The sequence below is a fragment of the Hylobates moloch genome, unplaced genomic scaffold (assembly GCF_009828535.3).
Source record: "Hylobates moloch isolate HMO894 unplaced genomic scaffold, HMol_V3 SCAFFOLD_24, whole genome shotgun sequence".
Taxonomy (NCBI): domain Eukaryota; kingdom Metazoa; phylum Chordata; class Mammalia; order Primates; family Hylobatidae; genus Hylobates; species Hylobates moloch.
The window spans coordinates 3,841,617-3,868,591 of NW_026652299.1; the positions used below are offsets into that span (position 1 = coordinate 3,841,617).

At 36.7% G+C, this 26,975-nt stretch overlaps 1 protein-coding gene across 1 annotated transcript in view; it reads left to right on the forward strand.

Moving 5' to 3' along the window:
- Positions 1 to 26,975, forward strand: part of ORC4 (origin recognition complex subunit 4) — an 82,727-nt gene that overhangs the window by 24,920 nt on the left and 30,832 nt on the right. Inside the window, exons 2-4 of the mRNA XM_032145674.2 lie at positions 21,504 to 21,577; positions 23,940 to 24,016; positions 24,634 to 24,724. Coding sequence (XP_032001565.1) covers positions 21,521 to 21,577; positions 23,940 to 24,016; positions 24,634 to 24,724 — 225 coding nt within the window. The 5' untranslated portion in view covers positions 21,504 to 21,520. The remainder of the gene's footprint in view (positions 1 to 21,503; positions 21,578 to 23,939; positions 24,017 to 24,633; positions 24,725 to 26,975) is intronic.

The window sequence follows — 26,975 nt, forward strand, 5'->3', positions numbered from 1 at the left end:
TGGTCTCGGATCTCTTGACCTCATGGTCCACCAGCCTCTGCCTCCCAAAGCACTGGGATTACAGGCATGAGCCACCACATCTGGCCTTTTTTTTTTTTTTTTTTTTTTTTTTTTAAGATGGAGTCTCGCTCTGTCGCCCAGGGTGGAGTGCAATGGCGCGATCTCGGCTCACTGCAACCTCCGCCTCCTGGGTTCAAGTGATTCTCCTGCCTCAGCTTCTGACATATCCGGAATTTATTCCTTCCATTGGGTTCTTGGTCTCGTTGACTTCAAGACTGAAGCCGCGGAGCCTCCTAGTGAATGTTACAGCTCTTAAAGATGGTGTGTCTGGAGTTTGTTCCTTCAGGTGTTCAGATGTGTCCGGAGTTTCTTCCTTCTGGTAGGTTCGTGGTCTTGCTGACTTCAGGAGTGAAGCAGCAGACCTTCGCAGTGAGTGTTACAGCTCTTAAAGGTGGCGCATCTGGAGTTGTTTGTTCCTCCTGGTGGGTTTGTGTCTTGCTGACTTCAGGAATGAAGCCGCCGACCCTCATGGTGAGTGTTATAGCTCATAAAGGTAGTGTGGACCCAAAGAGTGAGCAGCAGCAAGATTTATTGTGCAGAGCGAAAGAACAAAGCTTCCACAGCGTGGAAGGGGACCGGAGCGGGTTGCCATTGCTGGCTCGGGTGGCCAGCTTTTATTCCCTTATTTGACCCCACGCACATCCTGCTGATTGGTCCATGCCAGCTTTTATTCCCTTATTTGGCCCTGCGCACATCCTGCTGATTGGTCCATTTTACAGAGCGCTGAATGGTGCGTTTTTACACAGTGCTGATTGGTGCGTTTACAGTCCTTTAGCTAGACACAGAGTGCTGATTTGTGCATTTACAGTCCTTTAGACACAGAGTGCTGATTGGCGCATTTTTATAGTGTGCTGATTGGTGCATTTACAATCCTTTAGCTAGACACAGAGCACTGACTGGTGCGTTTTTACAGAGTGCTGATTGGTGCATTTACAATCCTTTAGACAGAGAGCGCTGATTGGTGCGTTTTTATAGAGTGCTGATTGGTGCATTTACAATCCTTTAATCCACGGAGCACTGAGTGGTGCGTTTTTTTATGGAGTGCTGATTGGTGCATTTACAGTCCTCTAGCTAGACAGAAAAGTTGTCCAAGTCCCCACTCGACCCAGGGACTTGGCTGGCTTCACCTGTCACCAAGTAGCTGGGATTACAGGCACCTGCCACCATGCCCAGCTAATTTTTGTATTTTTAGTAGAGACGGGGTTTCACCGTGTTGGTCAGGCTGGTTTCGAACTCCTGACCTCAGGTGATCCACCTGCCTTGGTGTCCCAAAGTGCTGGGATTACAAGCGTGAGCCACTGTGCCCGGCCATTTTTGGAGTTTTATAGTTTTGCATTTTATATTTAGGTCTGTGATCCATTTTTAGTTTTTTTGTGTGTGAAAGTAGTAAGGTCTGTGTCAATTCATGTTTTGGCATGTGTATGTCTAGTTTTTCCATTACCGTTTGTTGCAAAGATTGTTCTTTTCTCCATTGAATTGCCTTTGCTTATTTGTAAAAGACCAGCTGTCTATGTTTATGTGGGCCTATTTCTGGACTCTGTTTTGTTCCCTTGATTTGTCTGTTCTTTCACCATTACCACACTGTATTGATTAGTATAGTTTTATAATGTCTTGAAGTTGGGTAGGTTTTGTCCTCTGACTTTGTTTTCCTTCAGTATCGTGTTGGCTCTTGGTCTTTCTTTTTGTGTATACTTTAAAATCAGTTTGTCATATTCACAAAATAACTATCTAGAATTTTGATTGGGATTGCACTGAATTTATAGATCAAGGTTGGAAGAACTGACATTTAACAATATGAATTTTTTCTACTCTTGAATGATCTCATTTATTTAGACTTTGATTTCTTGAATCAGAGTTTTATAGTGATCCTCATAGAGATCTTGTACATATTTTGTTAGATTTATATCTACATTTTTGGTGAGTGTTTTTTGTTGTTTCTAATGTATATGGTGGTATTTTAATTTCTAATTTCAGTTGTTCATTACTGATACATAGGAAAGAAGTTGACAATTTGTATATTAACTTTGTATCCTGCAACCTTTCTACAGTAATTCATTAGTTCCAGTGATTTTGTTGTTGTTATTTTGGGATTTTCTACATGCATAATCATAGCCTACTATTGAGACAAAGAATGATGAGAAAAGGTATATAAAGAATGATAAAAATAAAGTAAAACAGTGTATTTGAGTCTATTTGTCCATAGTTGATCATCAGTTATTGTCCCATTTTAACTTTGGGGAGTAAAAGGGATTGCAGAGAAGGATGAAGTTAGGGTACCAAAGTTCTAAGTCATACAGTACTGTCTTTTTTAAGCCCCCACCCCCCTCAATTTTTAGCTCTCCTTTTCCCACCCAAAAAACACAACTGTCTAAAAATCCTATTTCATTGTAAATGTCAACTGACATTTCCATTTATCCTTGCAAGATTACCTAAGCATGCTAATGGGGGGGATAGACAACATATTCATCAGTAAAACAGAATTGGAGAATATTATTTCGTTTACTCTAGAATTTGGTCTCCTGTGCTTTCTGCATAAGCTGAAGGGTCTCATTAGAAACAATGTATTATTCCTAAAAGTTTTTAGGGAAAATTTAAGATTTTTCTAGGATAATTTCTAGGGTAATTTCTAGCAATTCTTAAATAATTTACCTCTAAAGCAATGTTATTTTCAGTTTTTTTCTTCCAAAAATAGTTTAATATTTACTAATTAATTTACTGGAGTTGTAGCATATTGTAGAGGCCAAGAACAAACTTCCCTTTCACCCTCTGAAGGTTCTTTGAAAATCAGCTGGAAAAAGGCAGATTAATAGGAGAAAGGGCATATGATTTTATTTGATCTTGGTTTTACGTAACATGGGAGCCTTCAGAATAAAGACCTAAAGATACAGGCGAAAACTGTCCATTGGTATGCTTAGGTTCAGCAAAGTCTGGACAGCCATGTATTGAGTGGGGAAACCCGGCAAGGCCTGCCTGTCTGTATAGATTCTACTTGGCCTCTCTGTGCAGCATTCTTTCTTTCCGGGTATGGAACAGCACCCTTTCTGGAATGGGGGTCGTATGACCTACAATCAAACAGGATAGGTCAGATATTTCTTTATGGTTAGTTTTTACACAGAAAGATGAGGGCAGGGAACATTACAGTAATATATTTAGGTTCTGTGGCTGGCTTTGGGGAAAGGGGGTTCTGGTTTCTGTGAACTACCTTGGGGACGAGGGATTGTAGTTTCAGTGGCTAGCCTCAGGAGAATGAGAGGCCAGAGACAGAAAGTTAGGAGATGGTCAGAGAGAGCTGCTTTGGAGGACTTTATTTTGGAGTATCATTTCCTGAGCCCTAGCAATATCATACTTACATTTAAGTAAACTCAAATCTGTAGACGTGGCAAAGGAAAAATTTATTTGAATAGTGGATAGTATTCTATTCATTATTCTTCTCAAATGAACATATACCCTGAAGTAATTGGTATTGTAAAAAAGTACAGTTCTGTAATTTATGGGTAGTTTGGGGCTTTTCAGGGAAAATTTGTCTACATGTGCCTTCTCACCCACCGATTTTAGTGCCCTAGTCTTAAATCTTGTGTCCCGTATAATGCAACCATCCTTCACAAAAATGATATTTTTGTCAGGGGCAGTACCTCACACCTGTAATCCCAGCTATTTGGGAGGCTGAGTCAGGAGGATTGCTTGAGGCCAGGAGTTCGAGACTTCGGTAAGCTATTACCATGCCACTGCCCTAGTTGACAGAGGGAAGCCCCATCTCTTAAACCAAAAACAAAAAAAAGTTTTCGTTGATTCAAGTGTCTGTTGCCCTTATACTATTTATCCATCCAAGTAAACACATTGGCTTGGATTCACAAGCTTAAATCCTCCTTCTCTTCAGCATGTTTTTAGTCAGAGAAGGTAGCCTACCTCCATGTGCTCAGAGAACATAGACTACTGTTGATCACTATAATATTTAAGATGTAAGGTAGTTATGTCAGTGCCAGTAAGATCATATAATGCATTTCCAAAGCTTCTAAGGGATTTCTAAATAAGTTGCAAATTTATGTTAGTTCTTTTGTTAGCCTATATAATTCAGAAGTAAATGCATTTTAAGGGATTTCTAAATAAGTTGCAAATTTATGTTAGTTCTTTTGTTAGCCTATATAATTCAGAAGTAAATGCATTTAAGACATTTTAAGACATTTAAGAAGTCCTCCAACTAGTATTTCTTTTTTATTCATTCATCAACACTACTGCAGAATTGATACTTTGTATCATTTACAAGGTGTATTCCATGGTTAATAATCAAATCAACTGTAGTAATGTCTTTTTTTCATTTTGGGAGACGGAGTCTTGCTCTGTCTTGCCCTGGTTGGAGGGCAGTGGTGCGATCTCTGCTCACTGCAGCCTCCGCCTCCCGGGTTCAAGCAATTCTCCTGTCTCAGCTTCACGAGTATCTGGGATTACAGGTGCGCACCACAACACCTGGCTAATTTTGTATTTTCAGTAGAGACGGGGTTTCACCATGTTGTCTATTCTGGTCTCAAACTCCTGAACTCAGGTGATCCACCCACCTCAGCCTCCCAAAGTGCTGGGATTACAGGCGTGAGCCACCATGCCCGGCCAACTGTAGTAATTTCTAAATGTCTTTCTTTACTGAAGATATGATAGTATGAACTCTGTGATTATCCATCTGGGGGTTGTTTATTTCATAACTATTGACCTCCCATGTTCTTGAAAACAACTTTATTGGCTCATTCATGAATATCAAGGCTCTAATAGGTACTTTATAAAGTAAGTACACTTATTAAAAGATATATATGTACGGGGTGCGGTGGCTCATGCCTGTAATCCCAGCACTTTGGGAGGCTGAGGTAGGCGGATCACAAGGTCAGGAGTTCGAGACCAGCCTGGCCAATATGGTGAAACCCCCATCTCTACTAAAAATACAAAAATTAGCCGAGCATGGTGGCGCATGCCTATAATCCCAGCTACTCAGGAGGCTGAGGCAGGAGAATCGCTTGAACCCTGGAGGCAGAGGTTGCAGTGAGCTGAGATGGTGCCACTGCACTCCAGCCAGGCGACAGAGTGAAAGTCCAGCTCAAAAAAAGAAAAGATACATATGTATATATGTTTATATTCATATGTGTGTCTATATATGTATGTGTGGTTGTGTGTGTCTGTGTATATATGATTTCAGGCCTACTGCCACGTACTAGTGAAGACTACTGAAATTCAGAGGTTAGAGAGAACATGGCTTTTCTGGAGAATTGCAAGCCTTTTCAATTATTTAATCAGTTTAAGTACCAAGACATTATAAAATATTTTTCTTCATTTTAATATCAATGAGAAAATATCATGGCATCATATTACTTAACTAAAGACTATCAAACCTTGGAATCATTTAATCTGAATGTGTCCTTAAGTAAATTGTGTCCTTTTATATTCACTGGCAACAAATGAGGAGAAAAAAAAGATTTTACAAAACTGTCAGTAATTACCATGGTTTATTCACTTGTGGTCCAAAAGTTGATTTGTGTGGAATTATTCTTCAGCTCTGAAGAACTCAAGGAAACATCTCACCAGAGACTGTGCCCCAACTTGATATAGATAGCATTTTTGAGCTGATCTCTTTAGGAAGAACTAACAGAGTTTACTTATTTTCTAACTTGGAATTTGTATCAGTATTGGCCCTTATTTCTCCCCACCCTCAACCATTCTTTTAACTCTATTTTAATCTTTACCTCTGTACAAAAATCCAACTGGGGAAAAAAGAATGAAAACTAATTCTGATGGACTGAAAAACAGCTTAAATATATTTTTCTTGCCTCAGTTTCATCTCAAAGGACAGTAACAAAACATGGAAACCACCTTCAAATTTCTCCTAAAATTCCTTTCATTTTACGTTATTTGACTGTTTAGCTAGCACATCAAGAACATTTTATCTAACTGAAGAGAGGCAACGTTCTGACCTTTTGTCTATACTTACCTGTCTTTGAAAAATGTCAGCCGTATAAAGCTAGGTCCTAGGTAAACAGTAATAGAATTTGTATTTTAACTTTTTTCTAATAAAGGGAGGGGGGTAGTGGTATTGTTTTTGGTGTTTTCTTCTGCCACCAACTGGAAAGAAAGCAGTATTAAACATCTTTTGAATTTACTAAGAGTTCTTTTCACAAAGTAATGCTCCCATCTGCTGGAGCTGTAAGGTTTTGCCTCAAAGTAAGGCTGTTAAAGAAAATAATACATGATCATTTGTGTATTTTTGAATTGTATTTTCCAGTCTCAACCACCAATTTTACCAAGGTTTTTGTAGGAGTTGTTAGCCAATTTCATCTTCTCTTGATGTGTTAGTTCTTCTTCCAAACTAAGAAAAACTTGATATAAGTTAGTTGTTCTTGGAAAGTGGTGCATGGTTTTTGTTTTTTGTTGTTGTTGTTGTTCCTGTTGTTGTTTTTGAGATGGAGTCTTGCCCTGTTGTCTCGGTAGGAGTGCAGTGTTGGCGATCTTGGCTCACTGCAACCTCCGCCTCCTGGTTTCAGGCAGTTCTCCTGCCTCAAGTCTCCTGAGTAGCTGGGATTACAGGCACGCGCCACCACACCTGGCTAATTTTTGTATTTTTAGTAGAGATGGAGTTTCACCATGTTGGCCAGGCTGGTCTCAAACGCCTGACCTCAAGTGATCTGCCCACCTCAGTCTCCCAAAGTGCTGGGATTACAGGCGTGAGCCACTGTGCCCAGCCGAAAAGTGGTATGTTTTTATATTTTTAACAAATGGGCATGAGAAAACAAAAAATGCTCAGAACAGTCTGAGCTCTGAGGTATGCAGGCCCAGAGAGATGTGAGTAGTATGGGACTTCAGTTATGCCCCCATACTCCACCCCCAACTCCCTACCCCCTGCTACTCTGTAGCCAATGGATAGTTTATGTTATTTTAAAGTAGATTCTTGGTGAACAACTCAGAACCTGCCTTTTTATTTTTCTTTTTCTCTTTAAAAATCTACTTGTAACTGCTGCTAATGAGCATATTCAGGGCAACTTGAGTCTATGCTCCTTGGTTGCAACCCTTAAGCTTGGCCCAAATGAACTCTCTATGTATGTTATTAATTTTGCCTCAACTTCTTTCCTTTTAGGTCAACACATATAAAACTTACTTACATTATTTACAGAAATATTTGTGAATAGAATAAAAAGTTCTGTTTATAAATGTTCTAAGTGTATAGATATGAGAATTTTTATAGGTAATACCTAATTTTTGGCTATAAAATCAGTGTTGGAAACATTTTCAAAATGCCCTATAACACAAATTTCTTTTAAAAAGCAGTTTCTTTCCTACTTTTATTTTAAAATTCCAGATGAAGTAAATCTTTATTTTTTTTTTTTGCTTTTTGTTTTTTATTTACTAAGCAGCATGCTGTTGACAGGCAGCCATTTTTCATTCCAAGAAAGAGCTGCAGTTGGAACAGCTGAGATTATTTCACTTACATTTTAAAAATAATAACATCTTTAAATTCAGCAAGTGAGGCTGGGCGTGGTGATTCAGGCCTGTAATCCCAAGTGAGGCCAAGATGGGTGGATCACCTGAGGTCAGGAGTTCGAGACCAGCCTGGCCAACATGGTGAAACCCCCATCTCTACCAAAAATGCAAAAATTAGCCAGGTGTGGTGGCACATGCCTGTAATCCCAGCTAGTATCTCCTGAGGCAGGAGAATAGCTTGAACCCAGGAGGCGGAGGTTGCAGTGAGCCAAGATTGCAACATTGCACTCCCACCGGGGCGACAGCGAGATTCTGTCTCAAAAAAAAAAAAAAAAAATCAGCAAGTCAGCTGGATTCAGTAATGTCTCCAAACTGGATTAATATACCTACATTGTGTATTAATGAGCTGAAAGTAAATGAATATGTGATGGTGCCACTTGGAACCCCTTCTTGTTAGGGATCTTGAACTCTCTCTTTCCTTAGGGCTTCTGGGTTGAGTAACATGACCTGACCTGCTGATACGGAGACCAAGTAAAATTTGTCAATTTATATATTAAATATTAGTTAAGTTTAATTTAGCTCTTATTTTTTGGATAAATATTTATAGGTAAACATATTACAATACTTTTTTTTTTTTTTTTTTTTTTTTTTGAGATGGAGTCTCGCTCTGTCGCCCAGGCTGGAGTGCAGTGGTGCTAACTTGGCTCACTGTAAGCTCCACCTCCTGGGTTCGCGCCATTCTCCTGCCTCAGCCTCCCAAGTAGCTGGGACTACAGGCGCCCGCCACCACACCCGGCTAATTTTTTGTATTTTTAGTAGAGATGGGGTTTCACCATGTTAGCCAGGATGGTCTCGATCTCCTCACCTTGTGATCTGCCCGCCTCGGCCTCCCAATGTGCTGGGATTACAGGTAGGAGCCACTGCACCTGGCCTACAATACTTTCTTATTCCAGAGGGTAATTTTGTACCAGCCACCTTACTGACCATTTATATGAAAGATAGGAAAAATTATTTATCTGTTGCCTCTTTGACTTGTGCTTGGACAACTTTGAAACTAAATAAATAGGACATGTTCACTCCTGTTTTCTCCTTAAATGCTTTTTTTTGGGTACACAGCGTTACAGCTCCTGGCATCGTAATTACTAGTAAGATAATACTGGAGTACTTCTGATTATCCACCTGTGGTACATGGTTCTTTTTCTTAAACAATTTGATCCACTAATTCTTATTTTTGGTTTTTTACCTTACGGTAGCTGTAGAAAAAAATAATTTAAAATACGTTACTTTGTGTGTGTGTGTGTGTGTGTGTGTGTGTATAATATATAAATATTATACACACACACACATACATATATCTATATATGGAAAGTTCTTGTTCTTTTAAGTGACAAATATATATAGAGCCCATTTTGGTTGAAAAAGTATGTGTGTGTGTAGGCATGCCACATTTTTAACCTAATAAAAATTATAGGAATTGCTGGACTTCAGATATTTATTAAACCCAAGAGATTTTTTTTTTTAAAGATCTCAATCTTAGGTTAAAAAAAGTTTCAAGCTGGTCAAGGTGTCGACCCAGCTACTTAGGAGGCTGAGACAGAAGGATCTCTTGAGCCCAGGAATTCAAATCCAGCTTGTGCAATATAGTGAGACACTGGGTGTAAAAAAAAATTGTTTTAAGTTCCTTTTTTACACTTCATGTTTTAAGTTTAGACATTATCTTTCTACTCTGAAAAATGAAATTAGCAACCTTATGCATTCATGCCACTTTTTTTTCATTTTTTTTTGTTGAATGATTATTTTCACTCTGTAGCAACTTACGTTTCCACCTGCTACTATAATTATTTACCTTTTTTTGGTTTTAGTTTTTTATTTTAGTGGATTCAGAGGTCACTAGTGTGTGTGTGTGTGTGTGTGTGTGTGTATAAAATTGTGTTTTTAATTATGCTTTAGTTAGCTGGATTTTGTCGTTGAGTTCCCCATATCCCCCTGCAACACGCATACTCCACACAAGGCTTTATTGGCTCTATGTACTAAATAAGTTCATTCTTATTTGATAAGGCTATACCTGTTACCTTTATATGTGAGTGACATCTTTGCTAGGTATGAGTCTTGGTCTCTCTCTCAGAACTTTGTAGATATTATGACACCATATTTTAGCATTTTTTTCTCCCTTGTAGGTGTTTTTCAGCCTGAGTCCCAATGAATTCTTTTTTTAGGCTTGAAATTTAATATTTGAATTACAATTTTTATCAATTTTCTTCTTTTCATATTTGATACATTGATGAGAGTTTAGGAGATTTTACTGATGCCAGTATAGCTTCTAAGAGTGAGGTTAAAGTTAGCTATGGAGAACTCCTGTAGAATTTTCTAGGCTTGTTTATTATTAACTTGTCTCTTTGTTTAGTTACTGCTAAAGTATTGATGTTTAACAATTTTTTGTTTTGCTTTATTAGAGGAGAAAGATTCTCTGATTCCATTTTTTACCATTTTATCTGCTCAATTCCTAATTAAAATTCCAAAGTTTCTATAAGAAACATGTATTCCTTTTTAGCGATGGGAAGAAAGTTTATGATCTTAAAAATAAAGATGTCTACAGAAAAAAATACAAATTGTACACATAGACATTCAAAGAGAAGTGAATTGTCAGTATTGAACATCTGTTGTAATAACCGTGTTCTTTCAGAGTGTATTCCTCTGCTATGTTTTGTCTCCTAAAGAAAAGCCCAGTGATAATTTTGATGACTTTTCTGATGTTTGCAGGGTTTTTTTGAGACTAACCAACCTCTGATTGGGAGTCAATAGACCTAACAGCTACTGCTGCTGTTAAGTAAGCTATGTCATCTTGGGCAGGTCATTTAAAATCTTGTGTTCATTTTTACTTCTATAGGTAGAACTGTGTGTTTTTTGAGGTTCCTTTCTTTACTAACCCTATGAGTGTATCCCTTGTTTTATGCGGATACTGCCTTATCTGTGGGAGATACATATGTACACACACATATACACATATATATTATTCCAACAAGAATGTAAGTTTTTTTAAGATAGAGACCAAATTTTATATTTCTCATCTTTCCCATAGTGCTTGTCATAGAGCCTTGTAGTAAGTAAACTCTAAAAAGTTAGGTTAAATTGATTGAGAAGGTCTGGCATTGACTTGTAGCTACTTGGTTGTCTTATTAACTACAGTTTATATAGATTAAACATTTTATTTAATCCTTTTTCAAAATATGTTCATTTTCTAGATCATTTGTAATGTCATTCTAGTAAAAATTTGTCTTTCAGTTTAGTGAAAATACATCTTTAAGCAATGCTGGAAACTAAAACCATGAACTCATTTATATATATATATATATTACCCATACAGAAACACATGTATGGAAATTGAGCAGATATGCCAATCTGTGGTGCTTGGTCATATTTCATTAATCATGAATTGTTATCACAGCTTAACTCAGCATCATCAGAAAATTTAGATCCTGTTTACATTGCTGACAGTAGCAAGTTCAGTGCATACAGTCTGTTGCATGAAAGGACTTGTGAGTGACTTATGACAACAGTATTATTTAGGTAAAGCAATAATGTGTTGAAAACATATTTTGTATTAATCACTTAATATATTCAACATATATTAATATACTTTGAAACATATATTTGAAACTTACTCATTCAACAATAATTTATTGAGCAACTTATTTTCAGATGGAGTTGGTGTGGTATTCCAAATCGAGTCTCATGTGTGTGCCCTTGTAAGATTTGATAATTCTGAATTCTTTTAAGAAGTTATTCTAAGTTAGTTGTTATATGCTCATAATATACATAGAAATTATATACCATTGCTAATCAGCAAGCAGAGAGGTATTTGGTAAATTGACCAAACTTCAAATTTGACATGAAGGACCATCACCAGGAGTTCATCCACGTTGCTTCTCCCACAAAGTTTAGGATTATGTTAGTCTAAAAAACAGTGATTAGAACTAACCTAAGATGAGGAGCTTAAGTTAGTTGTGCAAACTAAATGGAAGGCTTTTGTGTTCTATTTCTAAGGTAGGAAAACATTTGACATCTGAATGGCTATTGAGCTATATGTAGGAATAAGTTATTAGTGTCAGCTGTTTTCTAATTCTGTCTTTAGATGTTAAGAGAGTTTACTAAGGCCGGGCACGATGGCTCACGCCTGTAATCCCAGCACTTTGGGAGGCCGAGGTGGGCGGATCACCAGGTCAGGAGATCGAGACTATCCTGGCTAACATGGTGAAACCCCCTCTCTACTAAAAATACAAACAATTAGCCGGGCATGGTGGCAGGTGCCTGTAGTCCCAGCTACTCGGGAGGCTGAGGCAGGAGAATGGTGTGAACCCGGGAGGTGGAGCTTGCAGTGAGCTGAGATAGCACTACTGCACTCCAGCCTGGGCAGCAGAGTGAGACTCCATCTCAAAAAACAACAAAAAAAACAGAGAGTTTACTGAATAGTTATCATTATTGTTGGCCAAACAGAGTTAGTCTAAAATGCATTATGCAGAATCAGTGAGGTAGACATAGAGGCTCTGAGTGAGGGTTTGGATCTAAGGAAGGCATCATGAGAAAGAAGAGTTATAAGTACTCATGAAACCTCAAGAGCAGTAAAGGATGTACTTCATAATTTTTAGAATTTATCAACAGGAAACCCTTGGAAAGCATAGGAATGGAGAATTACAATAAATAAGCCACCTCAGTTGAAAAATGGGAGTATGAATATACGTGTGATTGAGTCTTGAGATTCTTTAGTCATCCTGCTTTAGTTAGCATGTAACTATAAAATTTCTAATACAGATACAGTAAGTAGTGGTCAGTGAATATATTTCAGAATTCATCCCTTCCTTTGTAAAGGTATAGATTGTAGGGGACTTACTGTCATGGGGAAATGCACATAGGCCATTTAGAGAGCAGACAGCTTTAGATGACACATTTTTACAATTCCTGTAATTTTTGTCCTTTGTCAATACAGAAGTAAATTTAAAATGGTCAGTAGCTCTCTGATGTATAATATAGTGGTGCTCTGGAACTGCAGTAATGAGAATTTCCTCCATATGCAGTTGACTTTTGAACAATGTAAGGGTTAGGGGTCGAAACACCCCCTCCCTACCCAAAGCAGTTGAAAATCTGCATATAACTTTTGCCTCCCCAAAGACTTAACTGCTAATAGCCTACTTGACTGGAAGCCTTGCTGGTAACATAGTCAATTAATATATATTTTATATGTGTATTATATATTGTATTATTATAATAAAGTAAGGTAAAGATATTTAGAAAATGTATCTACTATATATAGAAAATATATTTACTATTCATTAAGTTGAAGTGCTCATTGTAAAGGTCTGCATCCTACTCGTCTTCATGTTGAGTAGGCTGAGGAGGAAGAGGAGGGGTTGATCTTGTTGCCTAGGGGTAGAAGAGGTGGAGGAGGTAGAAGGGGAGACAAGACAGGTAGGCACACTGGGTATAACTAAACACATTGTAATTTCTGTCTATCTCTTTTGGTTTCTAATTTCTTTTAAAATGTTTCTATACAGTATCAGCCCTTCCTCAACCATTTGCTTTGATTCTAGTACCTGTATCATAGAAGGGTCCATGTTGTAAAAGAAGTCAAGAGCAATTTGTATATTCAGAACCGTTTTGCAGATTGTCTAATGTCAGTTTGTTTTCTGGCACTGTTTCTTCTGCGTCTTTCTCACTGTCTGGCAGTGGTTCAGAAGCATCTATCTCCACCTTGTCTTCTGTTAATTCCTCTGGTGTGGTATCTGTTAGCTCTTGAATTTCTCTAAGACCCGTATCTTGAAACCCATCACCCCCCACCCTTTTTGCCATGTCTACAATCTCTTTCATGATTTTCGTGATTGGCTTTGTAGGAAATCCTGTGAAGTCATGCACAACATCTGGACATAGATTTCTTCAGCAGAAATTTGTTTCAGGCTTGTTGGCTTTCATGGCTTTTTCTGTAACAACAGGGCATCTTCAATGGGATAATCCTCCCAGACTTTCATCATATTCTGTCTGTGGAGGTTTTTCCACAGTGTTGACATTCCTTTCCATGGAGTTCTGTGTGTAATGAACCTTAAAGGTCCTTATGACCCCCTGATCTGCAGGCTGAATTAGAGACTTTGTGTTTGGGGACCAGTGGACTACTTGGACAAAAACCTTCAGTGTTGAACTCATGGGATTCTGGGTAGCCATGGGCATTGTCCAATATCAGAAGAACTTTAAAAGGCAGTCCCTTACTGTCTGGGTACTTCCTGACTTCAATGACAAAGCATCAGTGGAACTAATTCATTAACCCCATTGGCTCATTGAGTGAATCGGTTCCAGTTTTTGACTATTACAAGTAAATTTATTATGAACATACATGTTACAGGTTTTTGTGTGAACATAAGTTTTTCTGTCAGGTAAGTACCCAAGAGTGCAATTGCTATGTGGCTTGGTAAGTGTATTTGTAGTTTTCTAAGAAACTGCTGTCAAGAAACTTTTCAGAGTAGCCATGCCATTATACCTTCCCACCAGTGGTTAAATGAAAGATTCATTTTCTTTACATCTTCACCATCTTTGAGTTATTTTAGCTGCCTTAATCAGTGTGTGGTGGTATCTTACTATGGTTTTAATTTGAATTTTCCTAGAGGATAATGGTATTAAACATCTTTGCATATGCTTATTTGCCACCTGCATATCTTTGGTGAGATGTCTACTTATTTATTCTGCCTATTTTCTAATTGGATTGCTTCTTTTTTTATTATTGAGTTTTGAGGGTTCTTTAGATACAGATCTTTTGTCAGATATGCGGTTTGCAGGTATTTTCTCCCAGTCTGAAGCTCGTCTCATCTGTACTATTAGAATTGTCTTTGAAATATTCTTTATTATATAGTAGATATTTGACCATTACATGAAGGGGCAAGATGTCAAAATAACCTTTGGACTAAAACTTTATTTACAGTCAAAATTTATATAGGTTATAAGGTAGATACCATAGTGGCATGTTTGTTGTTTCTTTTATGAATGCTGGCCCCAAATGAAGAAAAAATGAATTATCTTTGTTAGGCAACAGGGTTACCTTAATGGCGCTGGTTCCAGGTTCTTCTCCCCTCCTTGACCGGGCACTGTCTGAACCCGCCAAAGGAGGGCCAATAAGAAAGAAGCATCTCCCGCCTTCCCTTGGGCCCGCCCCACGTAGGCCCAAGGGATATAAAACCCAGCACACCAGCAGCTCTCTCTGTCTTCTCTTCTCTTCTCTTCTCTTCTCTCTCTCCCCCGCACGACCTGACCTCTACCTCACCAATAAAGATCTCTTGGCTGGCACCAGTGTCGTCTCTGACTAGCCTGTCACCCTTCAATCTTAATAGCTTACCTGGTTCATATATGATGCAAAGAGGCAGATTAGATACCTACCTCGGAACTGTGGACATTTATTTAGCTTTTTTGAGTAATTCTTTCTTAATTCATGAAGTGGGTAAAAAATATCTTTTAATTCTAACAATACTGTAAGATAGCTGATGTAGTTCTACAAAATAAAACATACTGCAAAAGCCCTTTCTCCTTTTTACATTTTAATTAGCCTTATAATCTAGGAGACAATTATTACATAGTTCCTTGTGATTTTAGATTTTGGCTGATAGTCAAGAGCATTGTAAACCAGAGTTGAGGATATTTTATTAGCTAAAAAGCTTTTTCCCTCTCATAACACTGATTGGGAAAAATAAAAACTTAAATAGGATAAGATAAAACTTTCGACATAAAAGACTGCTAGAAGGTATCCTGAGACAGCTAAGAAGACCACTTTTCTTCTAAGAAAGAAGATGCTTAAGGGTCAAGACAATAATTGAGTACTCTGTTATTTAATTTTCAATTAGGAAACCTGGAGCCAGAGGACTTTTGGTGGCTGAGGCCTTAGCTACCTGGCTTACACATTAAGGAGGACACAGATTTGCTTGCTGTCTGTCTGTCAAGGCCTGGATCAGCTAAGGACTCGTTAACATTTCTAGAGAAGAAAACAGCATTACCGTGATTTGCTTTCCAATTGTCACTATATGAAATTAATAAATGTGAATGTAAAATATATTGGCTGATCTTCCTTCAGGTTATTGAAATGTGTTTTTACTTCTTTTTTTAAAAAGTTTGCTAAATAAGTAACAGTTGCATAAGAGTATAGCTTATTTGGGTTCAAATCCTGCCTCTGCCACGTAGTTGCTTTTTGATGTACATTTTATATGTATTTTTTTTCTAATTGAAGAATAAAAATTTTATCCATTTATGGTATACAGCATGATATTTTAATATATGTATACATTGTGGAATGACAAAATTAAGCCTATTAACATATCTGTTACCTCACATACCATTTTTTGTAGTAAGAAAATTTTAAATCTGCTTTCATTCTATGAGTTCCCCTGTTAGAGGTTCCACCTATTGTAGTCCCTCCCTTATCCTCAGTTTCACTTTCCATTGTTTCAGTTACTTTTGGTCAGCTGAAGTTCCAAAATATTAAATGGAAAACTCCAGAAATAAATAATGCATGAGTTTTAAATTGCATGCCACTCTGAGTAGTGTGATGAAATCTTGCAGTGTCCTGCTCTATCTTGCCTGGGACATACATAATTTCTTTGTCCAGCCTATCCATGCTGTGTATTGTATGTGTCCTGTAATCACTCAGTAGCCATCTAGGTTATCAGATTAAAAGAACATAGTATAGAGAGAGAGTTGGGTACTATCCATGATTTCAGGCATCCGAGGGGCACCTTGGAATTCATCTCTCATGGATAAGGAGAGACTGCTGTATAAATTAGATTATGTGGTGTGTGTCTTTCTGTGCCTGGCTTATTTCAGCTAACATAATATCTCCCAGATGCATCTATGTTGCTGCAAATGACAGGATTTCTTTTTTGTTTAAGGCTGAGTTAGTGTTCCATTGTGTATATATACCACATCTTATTTATCTTTTCATCTATTGATGGACACTTAGGTTGATTCCGTATTTTGGCTGTGAATAATGCTGGAGTGTATATGGGAGTGAGGATATATCTTTGACATATTGATTTCATTTCCTTTGTGTATATGGATGGATATTCAGGAGTGGGATTACCGGATTATGTAATTTGACTTTTAATTTTTTCAAGAACCCCTCCATACTGTTTTCCATAATGATTGTACTAATTTACATTTTTACCAACAGTGTACAAGGGTTTCCTTTTTTTCATAATCCTCAACAACACTCATCATCTTTTGCCTTTTTTTGACAATAGCCTTCCTAGCAGGTGTGAAATGTTATCTCATTGTGGTTTTGTTTGTACTTCCCTGAAAATCCCTGAAAATTAGTAACACTGAGAAATTTCTCAAATACCTGTTTGACATTTTTATGTCCTCTGAGAAATCTTTTTGACCATTTTTTAAATTGGGTTGTTTCCTTGCTATTGAGTATTTGTTTTTTGTTTTTGTTTTTGTTTTTGTTTTTTTGGTTCCTTATACAGTCATCCCTCTGTATCCGCAGGAAACTGGTTCCAGGACCCCCCTCGGATACCAAAATCTGTAGGTGCTCAAGTCCCTTCTATAAATTGGCATGGTATTTGCATATAACCTACACATATCCCATATTCTTTAAATCATCTCTAGATTACTTATAATTTCTAATGCAATGTAAGTGCTTTGTAAATAGCTATTATAATGTATTGTTTTTTAAATTTGTATTTTTATTGTTGCATTTTTTTCCCCTCTAAATTTTCCCTCTCTTAAGTTGGTTGAATCTGCTGATGAGGACCGACTACATATTTTGGATTTTAACCTGTTATCCGATGTAAGATTTGCAAATATTTTCACTTATTCTGAAGGTTGTCTCTTCACTCTGTTGTTTGATTGCTTTGTAGAAGCTTTTTAGTTTTATGTCTCTTTTCATTATTCTTGCTTGTGCTTTTGGAGTTATATCCAAAAAAAATCTTTGCCAAGTCCAGTGTCAAAAAGCTTTTCCCCTGTGTTTTCTTCCCCTATGCTGCAGGTCTTATGTTTGTCTTTAATCCATTTTTAGTTGATCTTTGTATATGGTGTGGAATAAGGGTTCAATTTCATTCTTCTGCCTGTGGATATCCAGTTTTCCTAACACCATTTCTTGAAGAGACTGTCCTTTCTCTGTTGTGTGTTCTTGGCACTTTTGTTGAACACAAGTCGACTGTAAAAGTATGGATTTATTTCTTGACTCTCTATTCTGGTGGTCTGTATGTTTGTTTTTATGCCAGAACCATGTTGTTTTGAATTATCTTAGTTTTGCACTAGGTATTGAAATCAAGCAGTCTGATACCTCCAGCATTGTTCTTTAGCTCATGATTGTCTTAGCTATTAAATATCTCTGTGGGTCCATATGAATTTTAGGATTTTTTTCTATTTCTATGAAAAATGTCATTAGAATTTTGATATGGATTACTTCGAACCTTCACTTCCAATAGTAGGGACATTTTAATAACATTGATTCTTTCAGTCCATGAACATGGAATATCTTTCCATTTATTTGTGTCTTCACTTTCTTTTGATATTGTATAGTTTTCAATGACAGACCTTTCACCTCTTTTGTTACATTTCTTTCTAATTTGTTTTTGATGCTATTATAATTAGGGCTGGTTTTTAATTTTATCAAATGGTTATTAGTGTGGAGAAATCTTACTGATTTTTGTGTGTTGATTTTGTATCCTGCCACTTTACTGTATGTATTAGTACTAACAGTTTTTTGGTAGAGTCTTAAGGGTTTTCTTTATATAAAATTATGTTATCTTCAAACAGACCATTTAACTTTCTCTTTTTTGATTTGGATGCCTTTTATTTATTTTTTCTTACCTAATTCCTCTGTCTAGGACTTGCAGTACTATATTGAATATAAATGGCCAAAGTGGGCATTCTTGTCCTGTTCTTGATCTTAGAGGGAAAGCTTCCAACTTTTTACCTTTGGGTGCGATGTTAGCTGTGAGTTTGTTATATATGGCCTTTATTATGTTGAAGTATATTCCTTTTATACCTAATATATTGAGAGTTGTTAATCCTGAAGGAATATTGAATTCTGTTAGAAGCTTTTTCTGTGTCTGTTGAGTCAGTCATGTGATTTTTGTCCTTCATTCTATTAATGCATTATATCACATTTATAGATTTACATATGTTGAACCGTCTTTGCATTCCAAAGATAAATCCCACTTGATCATGGTAATTGATCTAATGTGCTGTTGAATTAGATTTGCCAGTATTTGTTGAGGACTTTTGTACCTATATTCATCAAGGATATTGGCCTGCTACCGACACTATTCACCAAGAGGCCCAGGAAAAGTCATGCACACTGGTACCTCAGAAAATAAGTCCACTGTCCTCAGTCTCAACTGCGGACCCTGATAAGACACTTTAACTTGGCTATGGTCTGAGATCAGTTAAAGGACCCACAAGAAGACAAAACTGTCTGAATCCCTGTGTCAAGCTTTCTGAACTTGGTCCTACATTTAGATAGTGAAACAGCCCTGAAGCTCAGCTCCTGCCACTCTTGGTTGCAGCCTGAGAGCAATCCTGCCTGCACAAGGAACTGCTAGGAGACTCACCTGTCTGTGCCATCAGTACAGACTTGCCAATCTCTGTTCCATAGCATATGCTGAAAAAGCTCTGAATTGGGGATCCAGCTCCACTTAGCCACAGTCTTACAGAATTCCTGCACAGAAATCCTCCTGTAGTCAGGAGATATATCCTTCCATGTCCTCAGGACAGGCAGGCAGATTTCAGTCCCACAGCAGCAGGTCCTGAAACAACCCTGAATCTTGGCATAAGCCCCTCTCAGCTGTGGTCAGAGAACAGTTCTGCCTACCCAGCATCCTGGAGGGAAATGGGGCTGTCCATAGCCCTGCAAACAGGCCACCTGACCTAGGTCCCTCATCAGTCCCTGAAACACCCCTGAAAAGTGGCTCCAGCCCCTCTCAGTACAGCAGGCCCGACAGCCTAAGGACCTGAAGGGAGACATGCAGGTTTGTGACACCTTAGGCCTGAAGACCTCAGTCTTGACAGTAGGCCCTGAAGCATCCCTGTAACTTAGTTCCAGCCCCACTCAGCTGTGGACTAGGGCAGTACTGCCTGTTAAGGAATCTACTCAGTGATCCAGTAGGAGCCCTCCCAGGTTCCCAGAGAAAGCCAAACCATCCACACACCTGGTAACAGGTCTTTTCTCTGTACAGGCTTCATCCTCTGTACAGATTGAGGTCCTAGAAAAAGTCCAGTCCTCCAAGGGACCAGATAGGGTTCATATCCTGCTACAGCCCCTGGTAACAAAGTCCTATCAGGAGGACAGGGCCCTTTCCAAGTCTGAAGCCTGGACCACAGTTGGGGAATCTGTCACGTGAATGAAGATCTGCCCTCAAATTGACTTTCCCAGGTCTTGGGCCCCACTGGGGTTTCACAGACGCCTGCCTGAATCTCAAGACTAACACAAAGACAGTTTTGTCCGTGGGTGGCTGTGAAATTATTGTTGCTATTTGGAGACACAAGCTGAAGGGCCTCCTATTTCATCTTGCTGCTGTCATTCTCGCATTATTATAATGTTAATCATTGGTGATTTGATGATAGGTCAGCTTTTTTTGAGTTTTATGAGTTCTAGCAGTAAAAAAGTTCCAAAATGTCTTTTACTGGGCTAAATTCAGGGTGTCAGCAAAGCTGTGTTCCTTCTGGAGATTAGATGAGACCAGAATACACTTTTAAAAAAAGTGGTTAACTTGGTTGGATCCAAATCCTGGCTCTTCCATTTATATACTGTTTGATTTTGGTCAACATACATAGCCTATCTGTGTCTTCTAACCTTAAAAGAGGATTATAATAGTAGTTATTCCACATGATAGTTTTGAGGATTAAATGAGTCGATAAATGCAAAGCATTTGTAACAATTCCTGATACCTAAGTAAACACTGCTTAAGCTGTTACTGTCTGTCAAAGTTTACTCCTATAGGAAATCAGTGCTAAGAAAATTAGGTCCTTTAGTCAAAGGCATTTGTCTATGAGTATGGTACACTTGAGAATTTTACAAAAATTAAAATTTTTTCATTAATTTTTTTTCATTCCAGTTATTCATTGCCAACTTTGTTTTGGGCATTATGCTACAATGCTTGGAATATAAAAAATCTCAATTTGGAAACACTAGCAATTAAACAGACAATTTTGTTTAAAATAATTCAATAATAAAGCAAAATACAGGCACTTATGTGTGTTTAAGGAAGAGGCATTTAACCTAGTCTGTAATGATTATTTGTGTATGGTTGGTGAGTGGAACAAGAAAGGGAAGGTTTTCTGTAAGGGATGATCCTGTGGGATGGATGGGTGGGAGAATCATAAAGGAAGGATGTAAGTTAAAAAAAGAAAAAGGAAGAAAGGGAAGGTGAATAGAAGATTTAATCGAAAGGGAGGAGTAGCTGTAAGAACCACATACAGGCCTGGAGGTATTATAGATTCAGTTCCAGACCATTGCAGTGAAGCAAATATCACAATAAAGTGAATCACCCAAAACTTTTCTCAATGCATATAAAATTTATATTTACAGTATACTAGTCTACTAAGTGTGCAGTAGTAGCATGTCTAAAAAATGTACATACCTTAATTTGAAAATACCTTATTGCTGAAAAATGCTGACAGACACAAAATGGGGACATGGTGTTTGAAAAATGGTGCCTATCGACTTGTTGGACACAGAGTTGCTACAAACCTTCAATTTACTTAAAAAAAAAAAATGCACTGTCTGCAAAGCACGTTAAAACAAAGCACAGTAAAACAAAGTGTGCCTAAAGTGTGGTATGAGAGTGTTGAATAAGCCTGTACTTGGACAAAATGAAGCCATCGAAGATTTTGAAGGTCTTAGGGTTTGAGCATTTTTTACTTTTAAAAACTTGTATTTATTTTAATTCTAGAACAGCAAATTCTTAAGTAATCTCTTTAAGTCACTATGTTTATAATATTTATGCCAATTTTTTTTAAAGGATTTGAATTTGTTGAAATGAGCAGTCGTAAATCAAAGAGTAACAGCTTAATTCACACAGAGTGCCTTTCACAGGTTAGTATGTATTTTCATTAATCTCAAGATCTTTTACCCTATAAAGCTGTTCAGAGAAATAATTATCTTCTTAACTTGAATTTTCCCTTTAGCATTTAGGAAGAATCACTGTTTCTAACCTTAAGGAGGTATCAGTACAAGACCTTAAGGAGATACCAGCACAAGGTCGTAAGAACAATCATCTGGAAGCAAAATTTTCCAAACTCTGTCAAAATTAAATGTGGACCAACAGATTTTGTTCTTGTTATGATTGTTCTCTACCCTTTTTGTCAGTTCATATATATTTTTAATATTAGTGTTTTATACTATAATTTAATTTTATCCTTATTAAGTCTGGGTAGTCAGAATTCCAGCTTTTACTTTTTTCTTTCCAGTCTAGATGCCTTTTTTTTTTTTTCCATTTCTTGCCTAATTGCCCTGGCTTGAACTTTATTTAAAATGTTGAATAGGAATGGGAAGAATGGACATTCTTGTCTATGTTTTCATCTTAGAGAAACAGCATTCAGTCTTTCACTGTTATATATGATGTTAGCTGTAGGATTTTTCTGTAGATGCCCTTTATTAAGTTGAAGAAGTTCCATTACGTTTCTTTATCTGTTGAGTGTCTTTATAATGAATGTTATCAGAAATGCATACTGTATCCCAAGTGCTGAGCATCTATCTGTGTGTCTCTTCCTTAAGAAGCTTATAGACTAGTAGGGAAATGAGCATGGTATTTCTACCCTGGCATTTGTATTTATCTAGCTTGACCTGAACTACATGTAGTTTTTAAATAAAAATTAAATGTTACTGGTATTCCTTTATAAGACTTGGCTTTCTTTTTGAAGGAAGTAGTTTAACTCTATTTCTAAAAAAAATTTTTAACTGAAATATGCTTTACATACCTTTGTATGTAAAGTGCACGAATCCTCCATGTACAGCTGACTTAATTTCAGTACATGTGTATACCTATTTAACTTCCATGCCAGATCACTTTGGGATTTGTGAACCTTCTGACTAGTCACGGTAGCTTTATCTAGCTTATATGTTATACCCTGTTACTGCCTCTAAGATACTTTAATGAGGTTTTCTGTTTTTTGTGTTTTTTTTTTTTTGTTTTTTTTTTTTTTAAGGAAAGGATTGAGTTTTTTCTTTTGATCTCATCTAGGTAGAGGAATACACATTATGATTAGTTGAGGCATATATATGTTCTTTTATGTATTTTTACAGATATTAGCTATTACCTGTACAAAGCCTATTTGTGTTACAAATAATTGCCTTTTTTAAACCTTTTTTTTTTTTTTTTTGAGACCAAGTCTTGCTCTGTTGCCCCAGCTGGAGTGCAGTGGTGCAATCTTGGCTCACTGCTACCTCTACCTCCCGGGTTCAAGCAATTCTCCTGCCTCAGCCTCCCAAGTAGCTGGTATTACAGGCGTCTGCCACCATGTCTGGCTAATTTCTGCATTTTTAGTAGAGAAGGGATTTCAACCATGTTGGCCAGGCTGGTCTTGAACTCCTAACCTCAAGCGATCCACCCATCTCGACCTCCCAAAGTGTTGAGATTACAGACGTGAGCCACAGCAGCCAGCCCCCTTTTTTAATCTTTAAAACAGGCCTGCCATAAGATGTTATTGTCCCTATTTTATAGATCAAGAAATTAAAATTTAGAACAGACTTAACCTTTTAAAATTCATATAATAGACTCTTCTGGAGCGAATGTCCTTACTCTTTAACTTCCTCAATAACGAACAAGTATATATTGTTTTGTCCCTAATGAATCATTTTCTTTGCTTTGCCTCTGTACATGGAACAAGAACTCAGATTTACTTCTTTGGTACATGAAGGATTAGTTCCATGCTGTCAGTCTAGGAGAAGCAAATATTCTTGGAGCCTTAGCACCCTCAGGTTGTTGTCCTTGAAAGACCTCTGTATTAGCTGCAGATCCAAAAAAGGAATGACTTTAATGGTCCATCTTTTTAAAGAGTATGGTAGATTATCTGACATAATTTTTCATGACTAAGTCTAAGGCCTTTGTTCTAAGATGAACTCAAAATATAGCTCCTTATAAGAATTTTTTTCTTAACTCGTTCACATGCATTACAATGGCCCTTAAGTTGCTAATATAGCTAAAGTCAGTGATTCTCCGTCTTGTTGAAACCTTCACAACTAAATTCTCATTCTTCCTATGGGACTTGAGATCGGTAAGAAGACCATTAATTTTTTAACTTATGAAAATGGTGCCAGAACTCTAGAGGATAAGAATTTAGGGAGGGTTGAATTGATTCATTAATACCTAATTCTGACTATTGTAAATGTGCTTTCTTATTCATTTTTTATATCGTGTAATATTTTTATTTATATTTATTCACTTTATTTTCATCAGGTACAAAGAATTTTACGTGAAAGATTTTGTCATCAGAGTCCACATAGTAACCTATTTGGAGTGCAAGTACAATACAAGTAAGTCTAGCTGTCCTTTTGACTGTTATGGACCTACTTACAGATGCCTTCCAGGTTTTGCAAAAATTATTGTACAAATTTGATACTAAATAAAGCTAACAAACACTTTTATAGAAATAAAAAATTTTGCTTTGTGAATAGAAACACCACATAGCATGAAGCAGGAGCAGATGCAAATATTTCCATAATGCGATAGCACTTTAACTTTCAATTTTGTTTTGTTTCTGTTATCTGATACTGTGGAGAGAATTCTAACCATCTTGCCCTTAATACCCAGCAGCCAGCTATGGAGTAAAAGTCCATAGTATTAGTAGGAAAAGAGATTTGAATCCAAGGATCCTGAGAGTTGCCACTATTGTCCTTTGTCCCCTACGATAATATAAATCAACATATTCCAATCTGACTATGTTTTCACCTGACGATTTCAGAGAATCAATACTGCCCTAGTATTTCTTTTGTATTTTTCTATTTAGGACCATTCAGAGGCTAGGCCAAGTACCCAGAGGGAGAGAAGAGAGGAAAGTTCTGTGCATATTCAAATATACCTTTTAAAAACTACAACCTAACAAGTACTCCAGCTTCATTCTAAAAATTGTGTCCTATTTATATCATTTTAGACACTTAAGTGAGCTGCTGAAAAGAACCGCTCTCCATGGAGAGAGTAACTCTGTCCTTATTATCGGACCCCGAGGATCAGGAAAAACTATGGTAAAAGCTGTTGATTTCTGGTGTCTGTTGGCATGTGATGATTCTTATTTTATATAAGAATAAATAAATTCTTATATATAAATCTTATTTTATATAATACTGAAAATACTTTTCATTATTTTGTAACATTTTACTTTGTTTTTTTCTTTTTTAATCATGGAAGACATGTAAAACTTTATAAATTTAGGGTGGTATATTTGAGTGTAGCAGACCTTTTTCCCCCTTATTTGTCCTCCTAGTGAAACATTGTCAATTGATGTTTGTTCCAACATGGTCTTTTGTCCTTAAAGAAGTAGAGATTTCCAGTGGAAAAAGAAAATAGCATTTATTGAGCATGTACTATGTGTCTTTTTATTATGTTCTCTCATTTATTCTTTACATCCACACTGCAAGGTAGGGTTTTTCCCTTTGTTATAGGTTAGGGAACTATCATGTCATGCATTCTTTTTGTTTTTCCTACATCATTACTATTTATTGTTTAACCCTAACTTAGACGGTTTTTCAGTGCATGCTCACATCTTATATCATTCTTGTCTCCTTTCCCTCTTTATCATATTTGCTTAGTTACCTCAAAAAGATATCCTTACTTATTTCCCTTTACTCTTTTCTTTCATATCCTTTATGCAATATAGGAGACAAATTATGGGTGTTAACTTTTGAAATAATTTCAGTGCTAAGTAGTCTGTGTAAAATCTGTTCTTATGTATTATATACAATAAATTTCAATTTTTGACTAATGTACTTTAAAAAATGGATGAGAAGCAAAATTTTTTTTAACATTTAAGCAATGTATATTGAAATCACATTATTAAGATGAGTACATTAGGATTTTACTGTTGTCACTCATCTGAAGTATTGTTTAGTATAAATTGAGGATTTAGATCTAGGTAATTTCTTTTACTATTTCACAAATTTTCACATTTATATATAATCATATTTACAGTAATTTTTTAGTTTAAAATCTATGTTTAATTTGTTTTAGTCCTCATACTCAGCTCCTATAATCACTATTTCTTTATTCTTGAGTTTTTTATTATGGTTTTTCTTTGCATTTGAATTCACTGTTATTTTGGGTAGTTTTCACAAGAGGGCTATGTCAAATGTTAAATTTCAAATTTTTAAATTTTTAAATTTAAGAAACTTTTTATTTTAACCATTCTAATAGGTATATATTGGTGTCTCATTGTTTGTACTTGTAATTCTCTAATGACATATGCTGTTGAGAATCTTTTCATACACTTCTTTTTCATCTGTATATGTTTGATGAGGTGTCTTATGCCCATTTTTAATTTGGGTTATTTGTTTTCTTATTGATAGGTTTTAAGAGTCCTTTGTATTTCTGATTTTCAGTTTTGTTTTGTAAGTATTTTCTTACAGTCTGTGGCTTTTCATACTATTAATAGTATGAGAAGAATAATTCTCATACTATTAAAAGAATATTCTTCTTTTCGTACTATTAATAATAACATTGTCTTTGGCAGAACAGAAGATTTTATTTATTTATTTATTTTTGAGACAGGATCTTGCCATGTCTTTCCATACTATTAACTGTATCTTTGGTAGAGTAGTTTTTATTCATTCATTTTACTTACTTACAAGATAGGGTCTTGCTCTTTCACCCAGGCTGGAGTGCAGTAGCATGATCACAGCTCACTGTAGCCTTGGCCTCTTGTGCTCAAGCAGTCCTCCCACCTCAGCCTCCAGAGTACATGGGACTGCAAGCATGCATCATCACACCTGGCTAATTTTTTTTTATTTTTATTTTTTTGTGGAGACAAGGTCTCCCTGTAAACACAGAACCAGGCTGGTTCTGAACTCCTGAGTTCAAGCAATCCTGCCTCAACTTTCCAAAGTGCTGGAATTACAGACATGAGCCACTGTGCCCAACTGAAGTCTTTGATCTTAATAATCTAATTTGTCAGTTTTTTCTATCATGTATTATTATTTTGGTATTGTATCTGAAGCTTCATCACCAAACTGAAGGTCATCTAGATTTTTTCATATGTATCTTCTACAAGCTTTATAATTTTGTGTTTTATATCTAGGTCCGTGATTCATTTTGAGTTAATTTTTGTGAAAGGTGTAAGGTCTGTGTTTAGATTCTTTTTTTTTTTTTTGGCAAATGAATGCCCAATTGGAGAAAGACTATCTTTTATCCATTGAATTGCCTTTGCTTCTTTGTCAAAGATACTTGATTATGTTTATGTGGGTCTATTTTTAGGTTCTCTTTCTATTCCCTTGTTTTGTCTGT